The 25,720-nt window shown below is 46.8% G+C and overlaps 1 protein-coding gene and 1 long non-coding RNA gene across 2 annotated transcripts; one reads left to right on the top strand and one right to left on the bottom strand.

Annotated features, from left to right (window-relative positions):
- The first annotated feature begins 1,703 nt into the window (after positions 1-1,703).
- LOC142930546 (uncharacterized) lies at positions 1,704-3,952 on the top strand. The gene is made up of 3 exons (XR_012946503.1): positions 1,704-1,803; positions 2,352-2,501; positions 3,003-3,952. It is a non-coding gene; the product is annotated as an uncharacterized LOC142930546 (long non-coding RNA).
- A 2,815-nt stretch (positions 3,953-6,767) lies between these two features.
- LOC142925132 (uncharacterized) lies at positions 6,768-25,720 on the bottom strand. Its single transcript, XM_076068049.1, has 9 exons — positions 24,496-25,720; positions 22,677-22,793; positions 20,156-20,273; positions 15,747-15,877; positions 12,870-12,941; positions 12,253-12,370; positions 9,778-9,953; positions 8,533-8,620; positions 6,768-6,906 (listed from the first exon to the last, which is right to left on the bottom strand). The coding sequence occupies exons 1-9, from the start codon at positions 24,680-24,682 to the stop codon at positions 6,768-6,770; spliced, it is 1,146 nt and encodes a 381-aa protein (XP_075924164.1). The 5' UTR covers positions 24,683-25,720.

Genomic DNA, 25,720 nt, shown 5'->3' with positions numbered 1-25,720 from the left:
AGAAAAGTTTTTGTCTTACATCTACCGCAAACATGGCTAACAGTGACAAATCCCGGACTGTGACCCACGTCCCAAACACATGAATGAGTGTTTGGCTTCAAGTAGGAGGAAACGGAGTACCCAAAGAAAACTCACATTTACACGAAGATAACACGGTAAATGATCTGGACAGTTGAAATCTTAAGGAAATGGTGATTTTGCATAATGCATAAAGCTGAGGGCTTTTGTACACGCAGTGCACATTTTTGTATGTTGAAATATACAATATTACAACACCAAGGGATTGCACTGTGTATGATGATGACAAGGAGTTAACGATCTGTGCATAATCGGATCCGACGCAACTTTGTGAATGACATTGAATCACACGATCGGACCAGTGGCACAAGCAGCAGAATGTGATTTGATTAAGAAAAAGGTGCGTGTCTGTGTGGGTCAACACGCATCATACTCTGCTCATGGGCCTTACAAGGTGATGTATCGTGAGGTTTTGCAATCACGTACGGTTTATTACTTTTTTGCCTTAATGTATGTGACTTTTAAAAATTATACTATTGCAGTAACATTTTATTTGCAGTGTTTTGTGCTGAAATAAAACTGCATTTGAAGATGCGGTGGCCAGCACATATTTTATAGCCATCAAATATTTTCCTGAGAGGTTATCTTAAGTAATCTTCATGCTGCACCAGTTCATCTTTTAAAGGGGGCTCCCCTTTCTTCTGAGGGCTATTGTGTTTGGCAACTGTAGTGCAGTAGATTATATTATCAGCAATACTGGCGAACGATAATGAGGAGTTAAAATGGAAGTTGTCATGTCGCCTCACCGCTGGTGTTTGCTACGACATGCACAAATATCGAGCAATTGTCTCCCATTATAACTGAGCTGATCTGGTCCTTGCTTCCGAATCGCTCCTGTGCAGGTGACAGCTTGTAATGATTCTGCCCCATCGCAATCTGAAGAATTGTCACGATTGGTTGGATTTGATTCGAGAAGCAATTATTGTTGTTATATTGTGATTCATTGTCCTGCCTCTAGTGGCTGCAATACATTTAAATACAAATAATTTATCACGCATGATTTCATGTATCATGAGCATCACATGATTTAAGTAATTTATCGTTTCACCCATAATCATTAAGGGTGCCCTATGGGATAGGCCAGCATGACCAATATTCAAACTTACTTGAGCCATAAGGCTAGTGTAGTAACACAGCCATTGGTGATTTAGGTATGTGCAGTATATTAGACTGTAAAGTACAGAAAGTTCTCCTGTAACACAAAACTGTATCTTGTGATGGCGTCACCTAAACACACTGTTGGAGAAGGCAACGGGAAACCAGCTCAACTGCCCTTCAATCACCTTGCGGAACCCGGTCTTCATTAAGTGTGACAAGTCTATGACAGCACGGGACAGATCCACAATGAAAATTAAATGGAAATAAAGGTGGGCAACAGCGGCATGGGCAAGCTTCTGGTAGATATGGACAGCTGCAGTTAGCCCAATGGAACTCCTCTTGTCGGTGATCCTGTCACCCACATCCCCTCATGCTGGACGAGTTCTCAATGTAGCGCGTACTGTTCTGCCTCACGGCAGGTGTTTGACTCACGGCAGATGTGGGGGTGTGTGTACACAGGAATTTCCTGTTTTGATGCCGAGTTTGGTCACATGACCAGGAAGTTACGATTTAAGATTCCCTCTCAACCACGCGGGTGTCAGCCATTACACAGAGTACAAAATGGAGGCACAAATAACGTCTCGGTGACCACAGGTGTTCATTGTGGGACTTTAAGAAGCATTGTCTGTAAGGTCGTTTATGTTCCTATAATACTGGAAATGCTGTTATAATGTTAGAATGACCGTTATAATGCTGTAAATGCCTTTATAATGCTGTTAAATTGTTATGATAAAAACGAGGCCTAGTTAACAACGATGCCTGCAACTTGCCTTATTGCAAATGTTACTTATAATTGAATAAGTCGAGTCAGACTTGTACCCATGTAACCTTTTGCGATCTTGAGAGCAAGGATGATGAAATATCTCATCCACAGTTCAGTGTTATGTGTAGTGCTGTACATTTAGGCTGCAGCATGGTGATTACACGATGTGCCCTTAACACAGTAGCTTATTCTCGTATAGCTATTCAGTACTAATGTCGGTGCCTGGTCCATCCAGGATCTATTGTTGAGTTTCATGTTATCTAAGACAATGTTATGATGCTGTAGTGTTCATTCATTGTATTAATATTACCAAAGATGAACAAATGCTGCATTTGTGCTGTTTTTCCATCAGTTTTACCTCGTTAAATTCATTAAATACGTTTGGAGTCTGATGTTCACCCTGGCTCTGAAGGTATATTGGATGCGAGGCTATCTACTCGGATAGTGGTGCAACGCAGCGCACAGCGAGGCCGAGACACATACAGTGAAACGTGCCATGCAGACACGACTGGGTGATGAACGCTCTGCAATCTGCCAAGTGCGTGTATACGCTCGCAACATGGTAAGGAATATGTAAATGTCTGCACAAAGTTACACGTAAATAACACCAAGTTAAGGCAGGTAGGTGGGCGTGAGTGTGGGGGATTGCTGATTGTTCATGTGTGCTAGTCCACACATGTTGTTCACACATGCAGGCTGCAGTCCTGCATGTCGTGCTTCCCTCTTCCTGTGGTGGAAATACGCTTACCTCCATTTGTGGTGAAACATCTTGTGTCTAGAAACAAAAGTAACAATATCGTAACTTAACTTGCAATGACAAACACAACCTAGTGTCACGGTTAACCACTGTGCAAGGAGCATGTTAAATCTCATTACAAAATACGTTGAACGCTACTTTTAAATGTTTAATGTATACAAATATAATATCACTGCACTTTATCATGCTAACGTTTTGTTTACACGATGCAGTTACAAAAAGCAACGCCTGAGCTACTGGGAACGTTGTGATGTTGTGACTCGAATGATGAAAGGAAGCGTGGGTGTTCCCTGTCCCACCAACAAGACCCTATCGAGGTTGTATCCATGCATCTTGTGGGCGGCTGCTCCACCACCACCACGTGTACCGTCTAACTGGGACCAACAACGTGAATTCCTGCGAGGCGCACAGGAACACTCACCGGACGAGGCGGCTCCTCCAGGGTTTCACAGAGAGCGGCCGTCTGGAGGAAAACACCACGCACATTCACCCTCAGCTGGTCACCTCACACTCGCAGCACTGCACCTGATTTAAAGTCAGCGCATGGCTCAGTTGAAGTGAAGAATCATGTTGAATGTAATGATGTTATAATTTTTCATCATCACCATGCACTGATGGATGAAGGTCTCCACCAGCTGTCGCAATCTCTCTCGATCTCACAATCAAACAATCCACCTATCTCCACACGAGCTGATCTTATCACTCCATCTAAACAGAGAACATCCTGCCGGCATGTTCCATCCTTTGGCTGCCACTCCATTATTAGTCTAATTCACCGGCAATCATTCATTTTCATGACGTGTCCTCCCCAAGCCCACTTAGTTTTCTGAAAGATGTATTTGATGTCTCTCACTTGCGTGTTTTCCCTGAGCCATGTGTTCCGCTATTTGTCTCTCAATGATATATCTATCCGATTGCTCAGCCTGTTGAATATGATTTTAGTTTTGTCATTTATCTTGAGGCTCTGCAGCCTTGTCTCTGTTAGGTTCTTGATAAAGAACGCTGCCCTTTCACTCCACAATTTTAATTAGAAAAAATTGCACTGACAGGTTACAGAGCTATTAAAATTATATATTCACTGAAATAGCTCCGGAATGTATGTTTATGATTGTCTATTGAACATACAAGTCTCATGTTTAGGCATGAGTCGATGAGTCTCGTCGTGCATGGCTTCTACTGCTGGACAATGTTAGAGGTGTGTGCTTTGTTGATTTTCGTGTGAAGGCTGAATTATTAATAATGAACACCCAGATGCACTCCCATTGCTCGTGCTGATTCACTCCTCTTCACCTCCATACCTTAGCAACAGCGTCCTTCAAGGCTCTGTCCTCCAACACACCAGCCAGGTTCTGAAAGAAAACAGTCATGTGTATTAACAACTTAGTGTGTTAAACCAAACATACAGTGAGGGAAAAAGTATTTGATCCCCTGCTGATTTTGTACGTTTGCCCACTGACAAAGAAATGATCAGTCTATAATTTTAATGGTAGGTTTATTTGAACAGTGAGAGACAGAATAACAAAATCCAGAAAAACGCATTTCAAAAATGTAAGAAATTGATTTGCATTTTAACGAGGGAAATAAGTATTTGACCCCTCTGCAAAACATGACCCAGTACTTGGTGGCAAAACCCTTGTTGGCAATCACAGAGGTCAGACGTTTCTTGTAGTTGGCCACCAGGTTTGCACACATCTCAGGAGGGATTTTGTCCCACTCCTCTTTGCAGATCTTCTCCAAGTCCTTAAGATTTCGAGGCTGACGTTTGGCAACTCGAACCTTCAGCTCCCTCCACAGATGTTACATGGGATTAAGGTCTGGAGACTGGCTAGGCCACTCCAGGAACTTAATGTGCTTCTTCTTGAGCCACTCCTTTGTTGCCTTGGCCGTGTGTTTTGGGTCATTGTCATGCTGGAATACCGATCCACGACCCATTTTCAATTCCCTGGCTGAGGGAAGGAGGTTCTCACCCAAAATTTGACAGTACATGGCCCCGTCCATCGTCCCTTTGATGCGGTGAAGTTGTCCTGTCCCCTTAGCAGAAAAACACCCCCAAAGCATAATACTTCCACCTCCATGTTTGACGGCGGGGATGGTGTTCTTGGGGTCATAGGCAGCATTCCTCCTGCAAACACGGCGAGTTGAGTTGATGCCAAAGAGCTCCATTTTGGTCTCGTCTGACCACAACACTTTCACCCAGTTGTCTTCTGAATCATTCAGATGTTCATTGACAAACTTCAGACGGGCATGTATATGTGCTTTCTTGAGCAGGGGGACCTTGCGAGCGCTGCCGGATTTCAGTCCTTGACGGTGTAGTGTGTTACTGATTGTTCTCTTGGTGACTATGGTCCCAGCTGCCTTGAGATCATTGACAAGATCCTCCCGTGTAGTTCTGGGCTGATTCCTCACCGTTGTCATGATGATTGCAACTCCACAAGGTGAAATCTTGCATGGAGCCCCAGGCCAAGGGAGATTGACAGTTTTGTGTTTCTTACATTTGCGAATAATTGCACCAACTATGCATGCATAGAATTATACTGAGAGACATACAGCAACACGTGGACCAGGGAACAAAGATAAACTGAAGACATCGCTAGAAGTGCGATAGCCGATAGGTGAGTCTGATGACAACCAAAGCGAGGAACATGCCAAAGAGTACAACCAGCATGGAAACGGAGTGATAAAATTAGATTGTGGTAGTGCAAGACCATGAGATGCTGACCAAATGGAGAGGACTTCATCCAGCAGTGAATAGACAATTGGTGATGATGGTGAGTGTAGGACATGTGATGTGTGTTCACTTAGCATGCTCCAAAATACTAACTATCTAGAAGCTGCTGAATACAAGGGAGATTTATTTAATGTGAGTTGCAGATGGCTTTTACAAGTAGAATTAAACAACCGGTCATGCAGAGGGCAGTAGATGGAGACAGCCTGGCACTGTCCACTGCCTTCTCAACCAGGAGTTGGCAGAGTAGCTGCTTGCTGTGTGGTCGTTACAGCGCCACAGCCATCAGTCTTGTGAACGGTCCATGACACTTGCCTGAAGACCCTCCGGCAATAGCAATGACATGTCTATACACGCAGGTACAAGCCCATTGAGAAACCTGTGTAAGCGAAATGTGGGATAAGTTATGAGAATTCCTGTTGCTAATTTCAACAGATAAAACCATAAGCACCTGATTGAAAACCCAAGAAAGCATGCATCATTCAATTTAGCACAACAACATGCATATAGCATAACGCACAAGACAAGCAATTAGACCAAAATCAATGAGCAGGGCCTTGCGTGTATTCAGGTGCGCGTGACCATGCCCCATCGAGCGTAGGCGGGGGCTCATCTCTAGACAGGCACCGATGCAGCGACTCAACAAGCACTGCCGACTTTTACACTCACAACACATGCACACAGTCTTCTGAGTAATAACCAAATGATTACAATTCATGAAAATATTCAACTTTATGGAAATATTTGCTTTTAAATGGTGATTATATGCCTCAGCTTTTTTAAACATTCAAAGAGCGCCAATAGTGGCAGCTGTCCCTGTGCGGCCTGCAAGTAGGAATGTCTTCCAATCCCTGTTGAGTAATTTGTGGGTAATGTTTTCGAGGGGTGACTCGTTACTCTCCTCCATAGGCGGCTTTAAGCTATTGGGAAACGTCACGCCACCACAGCATGTTGAATGTTCTACTGTAATGTCAAAATAACTCAAATATAAACTCCAACTGATTCACTACGGGGTTTTCATAGCCGAAGATCATACGTTTCAGGAAAAATACACAAGGGTGGGTTTCTTGAGCGAAGGTGTCCCTGTACAAGAGGAATTACACTTTCAAATTGCAAATGAAAGCAGGAAAATATCAATATTTTTGGAGAGCTCATTCCAGTCTGCATTCGATTCAGAAGTTCCCACAGACATGAATAAGACCAATGCAATGATGTCAACTAGATATCATCCTTGCAACGTGGCAATAACACCGACATAGGCAACACCTTGACGTGTTGCATGCCTCTGATTCTAACAGTGCTATGTTCATGTAAAATGAAAATGTGAGCTCAGTGAAGATTGATGGTCAGTGACGAACCGGTTGGTACTTGCGCTGCACCCTGAGCACGTCCAGGGGGCTGAGGCCGCTCCTCTGGCCGATGGGAGCTTTAGCTGCTGTCGTGGGGGTGATCGTCTCACTCATGTAGTCCGAGGACGAGGCGTACCTGGAGAGAGCGCATTACACACTGGACTTGAGTGACTGGTTACCACTCTTTTACCGATTACTTTATAGATGTGCAATCAATTACTTCCTCAAAACAGATGATGACCAATTGAGTTGAAGTGTACAGGTTGTAAGCCAAGTGTACGTCAGTGCCAAACAAGAGGCTGCCGCGTTTGAGTCTGTCACGTGTACACCCATGTACCCTGGGACACAGCTGTATTACCCATGCCACCACTCTTCAAACACTCAATTGCTCCCTGCAATAGAGAGAGGTCTACAGTATCTATTTGTGTGCATGATTTCATGTCTTCAGGGTTAGTACTCATGTAGCTATCGTGCATTCAGCTACTCAATAATGCACATGCACTCTAAAATAGACGACCTCAAACAGTGAAGCAGCAATGAATGGCATCAGGACTGGTTTTTTTGAATGTAGTCTACCCCTACGAAACCATGAAGCATGGCAATAAACACAGGCATCCTTTCTGTTGCTTGGTGGTTCTCTAGCATGCGAATGGGCACAGCTGTGTCACAATAAAATTGGGCCGACCCCAGCTCTAAGGGGTAAAACCCTCTGAAAACTGAGATATAGGAAACAGCTCCCCAGCATGAAGAAGAACCATCCAGAGTAGCCTGTGATAAAACCAAGCTCTCAAGGCTAGTCTATTAAATGTTCACAGCTTCTTTACCAAAGAAGCCACAAAGTACAATATCAATGTTACGTAATTTAACGTAACAAAACAATCTTGAGTTGCTTTCACCTAATTTGGCTGATCCTAGCAATGAGAGGCGCCCAGCGCTCTCTGCGCAGCGAGGGCTGTGCCGTGCCAAGGGAGAGCTTTGCGGGTTACACGACTCCACGAGCGGCCGAGCGGCGCCGCTCTCTGTGCCAAGGGAGACCGTGCACACTGAGCGGTGATCTCTGTGATGAGGGACACCGTGCACACCGTGCGGTGCTCTGCAGACTGAAGGAGCGCCGCGCTCATTTCCCAGTCTCGTGACGCGACTCTCACAGCGGAGACATCGATGGTGATGAGACCCCTAACAATGGTTATCTCAGAGCCAAAATATAATTTAGAAGTGTTGTACGAATATAAATCAATATTTTATTATTTTATTATGTCATGCTGGTTAATTTTTGGTGTATTAATTTGTTTTCATAAAATGTTGTTTCCTGGCAGCGTAGGCGATGCAATTCCGACGCTGTACATAATGTGTAGACATTCTGATGAATAGTCCATGGGCTATTTTAAATCACAACCCCAATACACACGTGGACTTCCAGACAAGGGTCTGTTTCATGATCAGCACCACAAACATTAACTACATCATGTTCTGGGGGTCATCATCTCGAAGGCCTCCAGACAAATGTTTTCCCGCAGGATTGCTGAAGCAGGTAACCCTGTGCAGGTTTTACTTTTTGAGCCTCATAAGTAAAATTCGTCACCAAAAGCGCGTTTTATTTAGATTTCTTTAAACGTTGAGTCTATTTAGTGCGTGACCTCGAGACAAATGCCAGTTTTTATTATTTTATTATTCACAATCCTCCAAGAGAGTGCATGATGCTTGTGTGTAACAACGGGCAAAGCATTGCCATGAGTGAAGGCCATAGCCTGTGGAGGCCCACCTGCCGTAGTGCATGATGGAGAGGTAGTCGTAGGGCAGATCTTCTCCACAGCCACTGCATTCCAGCCGTTTGAACTGCCCAAGCTCATCTGCAGGCAGCAGGCGAGCTTAGAAAACACTACATTAATGCGGGCATCTTAACAGTACTTTTCAAACTGTTAACGGTTCAACAAAGGGACCGTCCATAAATGACGTCACGCGATTTTGGACAATTTTTGACTCCCCCCCCCCCCTCGTCACACGGCGTCACAAATGTCTGACTCCCCCCCCCTAAGTGTGTGATGTCATTTATGGACGGCCCCCAAGAGCACACACAGATTGTTGTGGTAGTGTTGGTGTCACGCAATTGTGAATCTTGCCTTTGCGCCCATTTAGATGACACTGAAGCATCTCCAGCTCAACCGTGTGGAGCGGCGCTTATATCCACTGCTGGCTCTGAGTCAGTGGGGGAAATTCCACATTTCTATGGTGGAGACCGATAAAACAACCACTGTGGACTTACCATGAAGTGGTACTTGTTACTGATTCTAACGAGGTGATGGGCCGAGCGGGACGCTGCTCGAGCGTCGCCGTGTGGAGCGAGCGCACTGAGTGCGACGCCGCCCGGCCGCATGTGAATGCGCGACTGCACACGCAGTCTGCAGCACAGCCGTGCGGCCGCGTAGACACCAGTGGTGCTACTGCCACCTCCATGATATCACGAGTTAGCTAGAGTGAGCTGACGATCAAGAGACAATACAAGAAACATATATTGGGAGCTGTGATCATAGAAACCAGCCGAGCAATGAGGCCCGTTGAGAGAAGCACCATGGTCCCGTCACTGGCTGTGCTTGCAGTGCGAAACTCAGTACCCACTACTCGCCCATACTGCTGTGGAGTGCCTAGCAGTGCTTATAGACCACGTGCTGTTCCCTACACACAGAAAAGTACAGGGTGTATTATAGTGAAAGGGTAACAGTACTTCCCGGTCACCCTTACACAAGAGCACAGCAGACTCCTGTGCACAGCGGTGCGCAGCTGAGAAGCGGCAACGGAGAGAGGAGGCACCTGCAGCCTCAACCCTGGGGCACGGCAGGGGGTGCTGACTAAGCGACGCTCGCATTGTGCAGCAGTTGAGCTCGCGTGTGAGTTCCTCGTTAAACTGAACGATACACTGCAAGTCAGTATGAGGCAGTGACAGTCATGAATAGCATGCCTACCTTGGATACCTTAATCACACTCGTGGCACACTCGTGGCACCACTCACGTTCTTTCATGTTGTCCTCGTGGACCTTGATGTACTGGTCGCGGTCACTGCGGCAGTGCTCGTGGTGGAAGCCGAGCGCGTGCATCAACTCGTGCAGAACCGTGCCCCTGTCCACCTTCCCGGGCTCCAGGGACACGGACTGAGCCCCTCCCTTCTTGCCCAGGAACGACCAGCTCCTGGGGAGGACAAATCCCATCCACGTTCACGATGACCCCCATGGCTTTCGTGACGTGTGCATGATGAGCTGCATCGTGACCTTCAAAGTAAAGATCTAACATCGTATTGTGTGACCATCGTGGCTGAGTGAAGGGGTTGTATTATGTATGTGGACTTATTTTGCACAGTACGTAGCCAGCCGTGATAATCGCTGCTGCGGATTAAACGTCAGCTTCTGTACTCTGTATGGGAGTGCACTATGTGAGGTCCACTCTGTAATACTCCCTTGGCTTTCTGGGCTTGACTGTGCCGTGATCAATGTGCAATGTGCTCAACAGAAATGCCTTCATGATATTCGTCTTTCACTGAGCAAATCAATGCTGCACTGTAAGCTTTATAAAACAGCCATCGTCATGGCTTTGATTACTATGCAGCTGCACAAGTAAAACACATTCCTGCGGAGGGAGCTGGTAGGAACGTTGGGTTGCTCGGTCAATGGGCAGGGTCAACGGCGGCGTGGTGTATTCCGCTTTGACCGGGCAGGGCCCACTGAGCTGTATACGATTCCGATGTGACCTTTCCTCGAATGATGGCTCAACGAATTGGCGGCTTATAATGTAGAGATTGAGAGCAGTCGCATACTCCAAACGCATGTTGTTGATTCTCCACGTGGAGGGAAAAATGTCATGAAGATGGCCAGACGTGGTTGGCGGCCACCCACCCCCTCGTGTGTGCCGTAGCCGCCTTCCCCACCCAGCCCCTCCCTCCCCACCCAGCCCCTCCCCACCCTCCCCTCTCCACCCAGCCCCACCCCTCCCATTTTTGTATGCACGACACACGGACAGAATAATCCCCTGTGGGCTGGTGGAACCAGGAGGTTCCTACCAGTATTACTATATACCTGGTTTATCAGATATGTAGTGAGTTCAACTGAGTGGCAGACATACACTTGGAGGCAACACATTTATTTAATATTTATTTAACACCAACACACGGGGTAACTGTCCCTTAACAGAATAACAACCTATGGTGGTGATCACCAGGCTAATTACACTAATTACAATTTAACTAGCTTCTACGGACCGGACCACAGCTTGGGTCCAGGTCCACGTGTTGGAGACTCGGTATAACGTAGGACGTAGACAAAAGTTTCTTCAGGATGAACAACAACCCTGGCCCCTCTCGGGACCCGGCTTATATCCTCTGCAGCGTGGCTGGCTCCGCCCTTGGCCACGACCACCTTCCAGAATCCTCGGGAAGGATCTGGATTCCAATCACGTGACCGCCCCTAGCCCCCACTTGGGGCCCCTTTGTAGACTTAACTAGTCACGTGTCCTCCCGGGTCAACCAGAGTACCATGGCCTGTAGTAACCTCGTTCTTACGGCCGGCATTCTCACACCCTGTCCTGTAGGGCTGGCACTGAACGCAGAGCGTGGTGCCATCTAGCGCTATCAATCAGCGCTCACCGAGCCCCTCTAGGGCCGGTACTACACCCACACCATTGTGGTGTCCACGATGTCGTTACACCGCACTCCGTGCCTCTCTAGGGCCGGCACAGTCCAGCGACATCCCGCGATGTCACGACAGATACATTGAGCATGTGAACACAGGTATTGTGGCACATTAACTGTGCCTGTTAAATCTATTACATTAAAATACAGTAAACCAGCCATTTTAGCACCAGGCAAGAGCCAATTATTTTTGCAAGTTAAACCTCAGAAGCTGTACTTCCAGGAAAACCTCCTCTGTTCCACTCTATCCACGGTATGAATCCTCATCATTTTGGCTCCTCCCTGTAATTACGAATTTGCGCTTAAATTGGCGAATTTTCATTTTGGAGAATGAAAATATTAGCTGCACTATCATATGTCATATGCAGATCAGGTGGAAAAGTCCATTGTACTACTCTGTGGATCAAAGGTTACATGAAGCGATCTCAGAGGTAGTTCTGTGATATCCATTTCTGTGGGCCATTCTCTAAAGCGAAGAGTTGCGCTCCTCTGTAAGAAATCCAAAGGGATACTTTATCTCTTGATGCCGAGAGAAAAATGGGATTAAATTCACGGAAAAACTTGGATATAAAAAAATTGGCAGATATTTTGACAGAACAACATTTTCAATTACCATGCCCAGCTCTCTCTTTCTCTCCCCACACACTCATCCCACAGCCCTCTAGTTCTCTCACCACGCCCCCCACACTCTCTTCCCACATCCCCCACACTCACTCCCCACACACTCTCCCCACACCCCCTCGCCCTGTCAACCCTGCTGCTCTCTCCACACCATGTTCTCTCTCAACGCCGCTCACTGCTGCTCACCCATCCAGGGCCTGGAAGTTGATGTAGTCCTCCTGGTTGTCTTTCCGGATGAGCCGGATGCAGGTTTCCTCTGCAAACTCATTAACTGCCTGCTGGATGTTCTCCTTGTCATTGGTGTCTGAAGATAATAATCACGTTACATTAGAATCACATTACAGCCCACGGCGCCTGTTTTATAATCACATGGCACTCGTATTAGAATTGCACTATGCCTGTATAGATGCAGAGATACTGCCACATGGACCGACGGATATAGAGAGCTAAGAGGGAGAGAGAGTGAGACTGAGAGACAGAAAGAGAGCAGGAAAGATGGGAAGAGAGTGACAGACATGGAGAGGCACACACATAGAGACACAAAGATGCTTGGAGTGACATGAATAGAGAATTAGGATAAATGCTGAGAGACTAGAAGACGGATGTAGAAAGAAAATAAAATAGGAGAGACAGAGAGAGACACGGAGAGATATAGAGGGCTCCATGTGGCGAGCCATGAATGAGTAATGTGCGGATGGCCTGTGTAGAGTCGGCAGTGCCAGCTCAAGTAGCTCCAGACTGGGGCTCTCACCACAGAGACCCAACCTGAAGCCACGGCTGCCGTCTGTGTGTGGTGAACTCACCGAAACCAGAGCAGACGTCGTAGAGAACGTAGACTTTGCCATCTCCGTGCTTGACCCAGTCATGGCTTCCATCTAAACAATCAACACGCATGCTCACTATCGCACAAAGTGGAGCCTAAACAATCAGGAATCATGCAAGACGATCCTATTTTTTTGTGTAAAAATATACAGATTGGTCAATTGCTTCCCCACTGAAAACATTTCACAATCACACCCAGTGATCACACCGATCTCAGAGCAATACAAAACTTATCAGCGACACGGGTTCAATTCCTCTTCATGGCCAACATCAAGTGACGATTATGTGAACCGGTCCTGGGCCTTCCCTAAATCACTCAGACTGACACGTTGTAACAAGTCACCTGCTCACACTTTATTTATCTATTTTGGCACCAGTTGTAGGCACTCCTAGAGCTATCTGTATGGTCACTTAGATCTAACTTCTTCCCACTCGTATCTACGTTACACCTCACTTATCCTGCCCTCGGCAGCTCTGTTCTCAGCGACTCCGCACACAGCATCCTCGCACACAGCTACTCCGCACACACCATAGTCGCACACAACGTAGTTGCACACAGCGTCTTCGCACACAGCGACTCCTAACACAGCGTATTTGCACACAGCGTCTTCACACAGCAGCTTCCTAGCTCCACCGCTGCCCTCACCTACGCTCCCTCACTCGCTCACTCGTCTGTCCCAGGCGGGGGGATCAACCATCACCCTCCCGGCGACGCGTGAGGGTTGAGGTCCGTTGACGGCTCGAGCGGCAGCGGCGAGATCTCTTAACTCTTGTCCCCAGCAACAACTCTCCCGCTCCCCTCACCCACATGCCCTTATATGCTCCTGCCTATTATCCGAGAGCTCTCGTGTGTCTCTTTAAGGCCAGCCAGGCCGGTGCCTGTCAGCCCAATAATCAACCCTTATCTCCCGTCTCCCTGGCAACACCACCGTTGTCAGCGTGCACAACCGGTCGACCCCGTTTGCACCTGCTGTACCCCTTAACAACTGGCAGTTTGTCCGTGCAAACCTAACGTTTGCACGCGCGTACCCGATTGCCCTCAGTTGCCCACGGCTAACTGTGCGCACAGCATATTTCACTCCTCTACACATGCACAATAACAACCGCCATTCGCCACTAAGTGGCGGTGACGTCACCACGGCGCTTGTGCCAGGCACGTTAAGGCCACGTGAAGTGTCTAACGCCCGCTGGCAGATCACAGGACAGACCCAGGTGTGATGGGTCGAATGAGATGACTGGCCGATGCACCACCTGTTCCCCCTCCACACACAAACACTTTAGAACACATTAATTTCCATAGTATATTTTCCCATGCTCTTATCACCTTGCTCATTTCAAGAAATGCTTTAAGTCTTATCTATTAGTGCTGTTTGTTACTGGCCACTTGACGTTTTGGGCCTTTGGTTCTGTGGTCAGTCAAACATGTAAACAAGTTTACAGGGGCTGTAAAATGATAGCACTACTGCCAATGCACATTGGCCTAATTTATTTAGATTTTTTTCGTTCGTATCACTAATTATTACGTGTTTACCTACTGGACCACTGTTGTTAGCTTGCTTTGGTAATTATTATTGGAGTAAACACATTTTACTTGCATTCAATATTGCGGATTCGGCACTTCTGGTGTCAAAGTTGCGTCTCTGCCGCTGTGGTAAAGAACGAACAGAAATCCTTGCCGAGAGCCGACTGTGAGGAGTGACGACGCTGAGTGAGGGTCTCGGGGCTCAGAGTTTCCCCCAAGACAGACAACCAGCTGCTCTCCTGAAGCCTTTTAGGGGCTTTGTCCCACTACCTACCGGTCATTTTCATGGAGAAGCTGGAATCGCCATTGAGATTAATGGGGGATGCATGTAAAACCCCGAAGCTGTCAAAGCAAGCAGATTATTCAAATAACCAAACGAGAGCCCCATTGAGAGCATCAGGGTGATCTGGTCATGGATGCAAATGAAGCAACTCAAAATAGCGCAGAAGATGCGGAATAAATTAAGAGCGATAAGTTACCACAACAGAACAATACATGTCATTGCACTGGGCAGTGAGATGCATTTCCCAGTTTGAGGCGTGTGAGGAGGTAGTGAAACTCTGTCTTTCACACGGCCCGAGCAGTGAGTGGCTCATCAGAACCAAGCGAAAGTAGACGGCCGATGGGTGTGTGAGCGACGCGGTATTGCTCCACGTGCGAGCAGTGCGGGGCTCACAGTTGCGCTGAGACGCAAACGTTTATCGTCACCACAGCAGCGTCGTCCAAGTCTCGTATGGACACTCCCATCATCACAGTGGCAGTAAAACGTTTGCATTGAGTGGTTCTTGAAAAACAATATTTATGTATGTAAATAACAATGATGTTATTTAAATGTTTTATAAGGTGTTCAATGTGTATTACACGTTTGTATGAGTGCAGCTACATACCCAAGTATAGATCTGTGGCACACCACGTCCGTATGAATGTTTATAAATGGGTTATAACGCTTGCCCTCCGTGGTGTACCGTGGATTACAGGATCTGCAGTGTAGTCCCGCCATATTAACGTGGCTAACTGGAGTTCTGCTTTACCACTATTACTGACAGTAATGTCTGGTACGATGCACAGGCCATTGTCATACAGGTGCACAGGCCTGATCCATCCAATGGTGTCAGGTCCGGGTTCAGTAGCCTGCGCTGTTCACGTTGCCAACGGCGATTAAACTTCATGCAGAACGTGAATGCTTCAGGTGTTTTATTTGTTCATTTGCACTCTGTGTAGATGTTAAAACGATTGAAACTTCATATGAAATCACACCACCATATAAATCAACTTACTATGGAGTTAAACAATTTTAGTTTTAACGAGGTTGTGTCGCGCTTGTAAAGTGACTCACTCTGCTGGTCGCGATGGAACCCGAACGCGTGCTTGAGCTCACGAAGCACCACGCCCTTGTCCACCTTGTTTGGCTCCAAGGCGATGGACCGAGCTCCTGCTCCTGCACTGGAGCCCGGCAGTGAGGAGTCCCTGAAGGGAAACCGCGTGTTTCACGCACAGGGCACGTTTAACAGAGGCCACGTGTCAAGTGCACCGCACTCCTGCACCAGTGACAAGGATCACTCTATGTGGGGACAGTTCTTTTAGTATGTTTCAGTTGTGGGAATTTTTTTTTAATTTGCCAATGAATAATGTCTGTCTGTAGCAGGGGGTCATGATAAACCTTGCAGAGAAAAAGTAAGGTAATATAAATTTCATTCCAAAGCCGTGTCGCTGTTAAGCATTTATCCTAAAAAAATCCAGGAAAACTAATCTAAGGGTCGTCTAAAACTCGACGATAAAATTCAGCGATAAATAGGAAAGCCTTCTCAGGCAATGCGAAGTCACATTCCTTGCAAACGCATCCTGATAATGTCATTACATGTGACTTCATGTCATTGCTCGAAAGCTAACATTCATTATTATCAGTCATGATCAATCAACTGCTGGATGAAGGCCTCAAGTTGTTGACATCTCTCCCACTCCTGTGATGTCAACAATGTGTAGTGGATCCAACTGAGTCGCAGACGTACTCTTTGGAGGCAACACATTTATTGATACCAACACACGGGGTAACTACCCCTTACACTATAACAACCTATGGTGGTGGACCACCAGGCTAACTTCACGAATTACACAGTAACTAGCTACAACGGACTGGACCCCAGCTTGGGTCCAGGTCCACGTGTTTGAGACTCTGTAGGACGTAGAACGTAGATTTCTTCAGGATGACAACAGCAGCCGGTCCCTCTCGGCGGCCCGGCTTATATCCTGTGGCATGGCTGGCCCTGCCCTTAGTCACGACCACCTTCTAGAATCCTCGAGCAAGATCTCGGACCTGACACGTGACCACCCCTAGCCCCCACCTGGGGGCTCTGTGTAGACTTTTCCGGTCACGTGTCTGTCGGGGTCAACCAGAGTGCCATGGCCCTTTGTAACCCCATTCCCATGGTCAACACTCTCACACCCTATCCTATAGGGGTCGGCACTGCACGCAGAGCGTGGTGCCATCCAGCGCTGTCAGCACTCACCGAACCCCTCTAGGGCCGGTACTGCACCCACATGTGAGTGGTGCACGCGATGTCAATACATCGCACGCCGTGCCTTTCTAGGGCCGGAATTACACAGTGACATCCGTGATGTCCGTGATGTCACTCCAAATGTACGGAACACCTGCACACACGGTGAATTCACTGCTCGATCTCTGTGGCAGACTCCCTCTCCTGATGCGACCTGCTCAAGTCCACTCGATTTTCTTGACTGGCGCTCCACCCCCTCAGAAAGGATTCCCTTCTCACTGGGTCTCCTTCGCCTGAGGTTTAAGAATGCCCATTCACTGGGCTATCTGTGGCCGATACACGGAATGCAGGATACCGGATTTGGCAGTGAGCTGCACACTCGACTGTCCGGCCCATTCCCCCAACACCGCCTCATTGCTGCCTGCTTTGGATTTCCGTGATGGTGGAGACATTTCAGACTGACGACTCTGGTCTCCGTGCTGTCATGAAACGTCTCGCGTGTCACATCAGAAGGCTCGCGTGTCACATGAGAAGGCTCGCGTGTCACATGAGAAGGCTCGCGTGTCACATCAGAAGGCTCGCGTGTCACATGAGGAGGCTCGTGTGTCACAAGAGAAGGCTCGCGTGTCACATGAGAAGGCTCGCGTGTCACATGAGGAGGCTCACGTGTCACATGAGAAGGCTCGCGTGTCACATGAGAAGGCTCGCGTGTCACATGAGGAGGCTCACGTGTCACATGAGAAGGCTCGCGTGTCACATGAGAAGGCTCGTGTGTCACATCAGAAGGCTCGCGTGTCACAAGAGAAGGCTCGCGTGTCACATGAGAAGGCTCGAGTGTCACAAGAGAAGGCTCGCGTGTCACATGAGAAGGCTCGCGTGTCACAAGAGAAGGCTCGCGTGTCACATGAGAAGGCTCGCGTGTCACATGAGAAGGCTCGCGTGTCACAAGAGAAGGCTCGCGTGTCACATCAGAAGGCTCGCGTGTCACAAGAGAAGGCTCGCGTGTCACATGAGAAGGCTCGCGTGTCACATGAGAAGGCTCGCGTGTCACATGAGAAGGCTCGCGTGCCACAAGAGAAGGCTCGTGTGTCACATCAGAAGGCTCGCGTGTCACAAGAGAAGGCTCGCGTGTCACATGAGAAGGCTCGCGTGTCACAAGAGAAGGCTCGCGTGTCACAAGAGAAGGCTCGCGTGTCACAACAGAAGGCTCGCATGTCACATCAGAAGGCTCGTGTGTCACATGAGAAGGCTCGCGTGTCACAAGAGAAGGCTCGCGTGTCACATCAGAAGGCTCGCGTGTCACATGAGGAGGCTCGTGTGTCACAAGAGAAGGCTCGTGTGTCACAAGAGAAGGCTCGCGTGTCACATGAGAAGGCTCGCGTGTCACATGAGGAGGCTCACGTGTCACATGAGAAGGCTCGCGTGTCACATGAAAAGGCTCGCGTGTCACATGAGAAGGCTCGCGTGTCACATGAGAAGGCTCGCGTGTCACAAGAGAAGGCTCGCGTGTCACATCAGAAGGCTCGCGTGTCACAAGAGAAGGCTCGTGTGTCACATCAGAAGGCTCGCGTGTCACAAGAGAAGGCTCGCGTGTCACATGAGAAGGCTCGCGTGTCACAAGAGAAGGCTCGCGTGTCACATGAGAAGGCTCGCGTGTCACATGAGAAGGCTCGCGTGTCACATGAGAAGGCTCGCGTGTCACAAGAGAAGGCTCGTGTGTCACATCAGAAGGCTCGCGTGTCACAAGAGAAGGCTCGCGTGTCACATGAGAAGGCTCGCGTGTCACAAGAGAAGGCTCGCGTGTCACAAGAGAAGGCTCGTGTGTCACATCAGAAGGCTCGCATGTCACATCAGAAGGCTCGTGTGTCACATGAGAAGGCTCGCGTGTCACATGAGAAGGCTCGCGTGTCACATCAGAAGGCTCGCGTGTCACATGAGGAGGCTCGTGTGTCACAAGAGAAGGCTCGTGTGTCACATGAGAAGGCTCGTGTGTCACATCAGAAGGCTCGCGTGTCGCATCAGAAGGCTCGCATGTCACATGAGAAGGCTCGCGTGTCACATCAGAAGGCTCGCGTGTCACAAGAGAAGGCTCGCGTGTCACAAGAGAAGGCTCACATGTCACATGAGAAGGCTCGGGTGTCACATCAGAAGGCTCGCGTGTCACATCAGAAGGCTCACATGTCACATGAGAAGGCTTGCGTGTCACAAGAGAAGGCTCGCGTGTCACAAGAGAAGGCTCGCGTGTCACAAGAGAAGGCTCGCGTGTCACATGAGGAGACTCGCGTGTCACATGAGAAGGCTCGCGTGTCACAAGAGAAGGCTCGCGTGTCACATGAGGAGACTCGCGTGTCACATGAGAAGGCTCGCGTGTCACATGAGAAGGCTCGCGTGTCACATGAGAAGGCTCGCGTGTCACAAGAGAAGGCTCGCGTGTCACATCAGGAGGCTCGCGTGTCACATGAGGAGGCTCGCGTGTCACATGAGAAGGCTCGCGTGTCACAAGAGAAGGCTCGCGTGTCACATCAGGAGGCTCGTGTGTCACAAGAGAAGGCTCACATGTCACATGAGAAGGCTCGCGTGTCACATGAGGAGGCTCGCGTGTCACATGAGAAGGCTCGCGTGTCACACGAGAAGGCTCGTGTGTCACAAGAGAAGGCTCGCGTGTCACATGATAATGCTCGCGTGTCACATGAGAAGGCTCGCGTGACACATGAGAAGGCTCGCGTGTCACATGAGAAGGCTCGCGTGCCCCCTCCTTGCTGCCATGAGTGAGCACGGTGGAGAGTTCAGTGCAGTGGAGATCGCCCGGGTGTTTAAACTTTCTCATGCTGTCTGTGGTGCTACCGTGCTTACTGTGGTGAAATCTGTGGTGGTCTGAGGTGCTAGCTGTGATGCTATCTGTGGTGCTTTTGGTGGTGCTATCTTTGGTGCTGTCTGTGATGCTGTGGTGCCAACTGTGCTGCTGTCTGTGGTGCTATCCGGAGTGGTCTCTGTGGTGCTGTCTGTGGTGCTCTCTGTGCTGCTATCCAGCACCCTGTGCTCCAAGCATTGACACGTGCTTATAATGACAAGGGTTTACATCTACAGTCATGGGAGCAAAGGGAACGTAGCAGCATGGGGAGGCCCTGACTGCTACAGAGGAATTGTGGAAGTGAGACCAAGGCTCTGGGTGCTGTGAGAGCCCCATGTGAGCTGCCTGTGCCAGGGCCACGTGGAAGAAGACTCGCGTAACACCCGGGAGGAGACGCACCTGCCCAGTGCTCTGAAGAAAAAGTAGTCCTCCTGGGGGTCTTTGGGAATCAGTCTGATGCACGTTTTCTCCGTCAGCTCATCACTGGCCTGCTGAATGGCTTCTTTGTCACTGTCATCTGAAAGGCGATTGTTATGCACACAGTGATGGCATGCATGAGTTGCTTTACCTTTTCAACAAACCGAGACCAACAAACCTATTCGCAATGCACTAGCGCGCTATTCACCACTATGCTGAGTCATCGTCATCATTTATAGTGGTGATATCCATTTATTTATCTTGATCCTCTTGGCATTTCCATCTCAAAAGTGAGAAAGGAAACAGATAGCAGACTAAAACCATTCAAGACGCATTAACGAAGAGGAGAAATATAAAAAGAGACAGATGCGAGACTGAAGATTCAACACAGAAGTGTGTAAAATTATTACCGAAATAATGAGAAAACAAATCAGAGAACACAACACAAACATGAGTGAACACATCATCCAAGCAATGGGAGCACAAACGCAGACAAAAGGAGGTTGTGGGAAATTCACAAATGGGAGATAATGCAACCATAGCTCGTGAAAGAGATTGAATCTTAAAATTATTGGACGAATGTTTTGAAAATCTGTTCAGTAAAAATTAACCGTTTTTTCCCGCATATAACCCGCGGGGTATAACACTTTTTACAAACAAAACACGACCCTGCGGCGTATATGGAGGTGCGGGATATCCAGAAAATATTTTACACGTGTGACATGTAAAAATTTTTCATGGTAGGACTATCCACTATGCAACACTTAACTTTGGCTAAAGCACTGCTGAATAAACCACTCACACTAAAATTTTACATGTTATCACGTTTTAAATGATTCCAATTATTTGTTAAATGAAACGACAATGTTTGAAGTGGGCGCACTTTGAAGTGGGCGCACTTTGTTTACCGTAATACTTTCAGTGGCTGTAGGGGGGTTCGAAAGTTTCAGCTGAGGCTATGGATTGCACAATGGGAAGGACCTTAACAAGCATCTACCAGACACGGAATCATAATTGCTGAGTCCCTTAGGCCACTGCTATTGGCTGAGCACTATACAGTCGCGACCATGAGCTTTGTTTCAAACTTCCAATGGCTTTGTTGGCAGGAGGCAATGGCGTTACCTTAGTGCCGCTATTGTCTGCGCAGTGCACAATCTACCAGTGCTAAAACGGTACAGGGGTAACTACCGGTCCAGTAGCTGTTATATGATGAGGTCAAATGCTGGTAAGCCTAACAGTAAGCTTACTTACTTATCTACCAGTTATGTGTTACTTATTTATTGGATAATTACTTTTGTTACTTATTTACTGTTTTAGGTTCACTCGTTTCCGGTTAGTTTGTTTTCTTTGAGCACGTTATGATTTTAATGTTAACAATTGATAGTGGAATGTATTACAAATGTAAACTTTGTATTAATATGATGGAATTAAGCTGCGGTAACGACGTTAAAGATATGAATGCATGCGGGGTATATGGAGGTGCGGGCTATCTGAAATTTTTTGTGGGGTATATGCGTCTTGCGGGTTATATACGTATGCGGGCTAAAATACGGTATATAAACCAGGAATCAGACCATCTCAGATAATAAGAAGGAAGTTCCAGATGTTACACTGGAAGAAATTAACTCTGCCCTTCACAATAGGGCAAAGGGGAATGCTCTTGGACCAGATGGTCTAACTGTGGACATCATCAAATAAGCGGGACTTCACTGCTGAAACAAACAATAGCGGATGTGTTCACAAAAGATTTGCACAGAAATAAAATAAGACAATCTTGGAATGATGCATCATTGAAACCTACTTGAAGATTTATAGACCCACATCATTAGCCTCTAATTGCACATTTATAAATAGTTCACATAAATCATTGCGAATATCATTATTAATAACTTAGAGGGCAACCAACCACAAGAGCAAGCTGGCCTTGGGAAGGTTTCTCTCCCATTGGCCACATAATACTATTAATCAGATATGGAAAAGACCAATCAATTCCAATTAACACTGTGCCTCCACTAAGTAGACTATGAAAAAGCAGTCGACTCGGTAGTAATTGATGCAGTCATCCAATATCTCCCAAACCAACACACTTGAATAAACTTTTTCTTTACATAGTGAATGTAGATATAAACTCAGCACTATCCCAGCATGAAACACACTTTTCTAACAATAACCTTGAAGAGTTTAGTTTATGACACTTTACACTTGGTTTCTCAATGTTAAATATTTCCTTTTACTCTTGTACTGTCCTATATAAGAGTAAGTCAGCTCTTCCTTGTGGAAGAGGCTTGCAATCGCAATGGGCTCCAGCTGCTTGCTTTGCTGAGCTGCCTTCCTCCTCCTCACCCTCTATCACTTGGATTCACATTCGTCATCTGCTTCCCCTTGCATTAGAAACTCTCTCACATGGCAAAATTAGATCATAAATCCCCTAGTCCCAGGTAATGTCCCTCAATATAAACCCTCCGGAGTGTCTCCCCAACCGGACTGTGCACGCTGTGCTCACTGAAGGCGATGGAGACGTTGTAGGGGATGTACACCTTGCCACTCTGCTCGGGCCACAGTTTGATTTCTTCTGTGGGATCTCCCATAATGTCTCCTGTCTTCTCAAACTCCTTTTCACCTATAAAACAACATCAATGTGTTACAGTATTTACAATTAAACATGCACATTACAATGCCACATTGGTGACATTACCAAACGTTTCGCGCACAGCACCCATCACAATGAGACCACGATCGGCCTGGACGGCGCTTTGCTTGGCACCATCACCGCAGCCCGTGTGGCTCTGCAGCTCTAAAACATCCTGAAGTTACTGACAATTCATGGTTTAATCATAGAATGCACAGTAAGAACATTTACTGAAGGAAAACGATTCATCTATTGACCAACATTCCTTCACATTCTTCAAGCCTTTGTTATTGTGCATGAGGATGTGTATCAGGGTACCATTAATGCTCAGTGTGCCACAGCAAGCACCACACATTTTAATTCTGCAATACACAACCAAATTAACTAAATTGATATCTCATGAAGCACAGCATCTCAAAATAGAAGATCTATCAAGTCGTGTACCAGTGGTTGATAAACCACATCATATGGACTGAGGAAGCGTAGAGGTGCGAAGGAAAATATCTCATGAAGCCTGACGAATTTCGACGTTGTCCTCAGAGGAATAGCCCGTGTGCCAAAGCCGTCAGAGGAAACAAATACCTTGAATCTTGGATTGTGCTCATGTAGTAGACATTTGAACTCATGTGAACACTCTTGAGTGTGCAAAGCATGTTATATATGGCAAATCGTAATCCACATATAGATTTTTCGTTCAAAAGCCTTCAATCACGTACAGTACAACCTCAGCTAGCTACAATAAAATAGGGGGACACTGGTCCAGTGAGCTGACAAGACTGGCTAGCTGCTACAACAATTAAAACTTATGTGAGATATTGCTAAAAAGGCTTTTTAAAACACCTACAAAATATGATTACATCACAGGATCATGAGACCTGGAATTTTGGTTTTGTTATAGTGTTGCAGGCAACTCACCCAAGATTAAGGGTTTCTAATGAGAATGATCTTATTCTTTGGGTCTTTCAGTAAAGTCACGTAGATAGGTTCAAAAAAATAAAAAAAACTACGACGTTTCGATCGCAACACAAGCGGTCGTCATCAGGTGGAGCAAAAAAAGGGGTTAGCCTCTAAAGGCAAACTGTAGACAGGATGGAGAAGTTCAAAGGGCTCGCATAATGCACATGCATAATGTACGTTGCTTCAGTAATCGCCCCACATTGTGCAAGAGCGCAGTTGCGTGGTCAACACATCTACGCCTCTATATAAGGAACGAAACAGTGAGACTTCTCCACAAATCTGGCTGTCGCCTTAAGGAGCTAGTTGTAATTACTGGCGAAACGTTGTACTCAGATTGTAAATGTTGTAGCTTAGCTCTCCAACACATTGGTGTGCTGTACTAGTGACGAATTGGCATGTTCTGTTTACGTGACAACCCTTACTAGTTAGTTGGCTGTGTCGGGTGGTGGTAAGTTTTAACAACACATATTTACGCGATCTAACCCAAAAACCTCCGTTATGGATGATATTGGTCGCAAAAGCCTACATGCTAAACTGATTATAAAGGTTTCAAATAAACAGTTTGCCTTTAGAATCTAACCCCTCTTTTTTCTCCACCTGTTGACGACCGCTTGTGTTGCGATTGAAACATCGTAGTTAAAAAAAAATGTTGAACCTATCTACGTGACTTTACCGAAAGACCAAAAGAATATGAATTCCTGCAGTCACGAAAGCTTTAAGTCGAGAAGGCTCTTACCTGAAGCAATGTTATATTGCGAGTGAAGCAAATTGATCTTCTGCAACAAAGTTAAGACATCCAGTCTTGATTCACTTAAGACGCAAGACTCGAGAATCTTCTTTATAAGCACTATAAGAAAAGAGAAGGGAGCCAAATGAGACATAAACAGTACACAAGGTACATTATCTGAACTATGCAAAGCCATTGAAAAATCATGGTTTTGTCATGTGAGACAATGTTATAATTTCACAGAGATGTAGTCATTGTTGATTGGACTTTGGTCTATCATGTGTTTATGTTTGCGATTGGAGTGTTAGTGTGGTGGCTTGTACACTGCTTTACCTAAACAGTGAATACCATTCAAATTATGATTACTAGGGAAATAGTTACTGAGAAAATTGTGCAATTTTATTGTGGGAGCATTATTGTGACTTTTGAGAGTCATTTCCACATTATTTTGTTGTAATAAAAATATAGTTTTCATTGAAAAGTATAACTTGTCAAATTGCTAACTTGACAGCTTCATATCAGCCCTCCGGGTTGAGGTAAAATAATAAAATATTAGAAATGTTCCAATTTTTGTGATTAAATTATCACATACCATAGGTTCATATTGAGCACACTATGGGATAATAGCTCTATGGTGGTGGGAAATCAAAGATTCCAGATTTTAAAGCTGGCAGGACACATGGTTCAACTTTGAATAGTAAGAAATGTTTATATTTAAAGTAATAGTTACAAAAACTACATGTAATTTGTGAATCATACAGGCTACCAAAACCTCCACGTTAAGTATTTGCTTGTAAGACAAACAACAATGTGAGGAATGGTCGCCGGTGTGGACGCCGTTTCCATGAAGCCGCGCATCATGCATCTCCCCCGGCCCCTCCCTCTATCCTACTCGAGCCCACCACCTCGTCAGGTAACCCCCTCCCTCATCCGATGGGGCCCTTAAAATGCTTCGTGACAACTCTGCCTTGTTGGGGCTTGGTGTGATCCCTCCAACATTGACCTCTAATGGCCGCCGGCAATCTCACAATCGCGTGCAGCCTGCTGACGGTCTCGAGGCGAGATGGCAGTCTCTTCTGGGTCCCCCTGACCCGTGGAGAAAACATAAACTCACTCGGTATTGATAACTTCAACTCATCTACGTACGCAGCAACATTGCACTTTCATCCCTCCTTTTGACTATGGACCAGGATCACATCAAAGCCCTATCATTGAAGATAACTCTCCTCAGCAA

The sequence above is a fragment of the Petromyzon marinus genome, chromosome 1 (assembly GCF_048934315.1).
Source record: "Petromyzon marinus isolate PM22_M1 ecotype Great Lakes invasive population chromosome 1, UKy_Petmar_22M1.pri1.0, whole genome shotgun sequence".
Lineage (NCBI taxonomy): Eukaryota > Metazoa > Chordata > Hyperoartia > Petromyzontiformes > Petromyzontidae > Petromyzon > Petromyzon marinus.
Note: the sequence above shows the minus strand (reverse complement) of the source record. Positions and strands in the feature narration are given on the sequence as shown.

Coding starts and splice junctions, on each gene's coding strand:
- LOC142925132 (XM_076068049.1), bottom strand. CDS start 24,682: ATGGCTTTGCATAGTTCAGATAATGTACCTTGTGTACTGTTTATGTCT. Junction 22,794..24,495: donor GCAATATAACATTGCTTCAG/GTAAGAGCCTTC, acceptor GTTGTTTTATAG/GTGAAAAGGAGTTTGAGAAG. Junction 12,371..12,869: donor CGACGTCTGCTCTGGTTTCG/GTGAGTTCACCA, acceptor TATTATCTTCAG/ACACCAATGACAAGGAGAAC.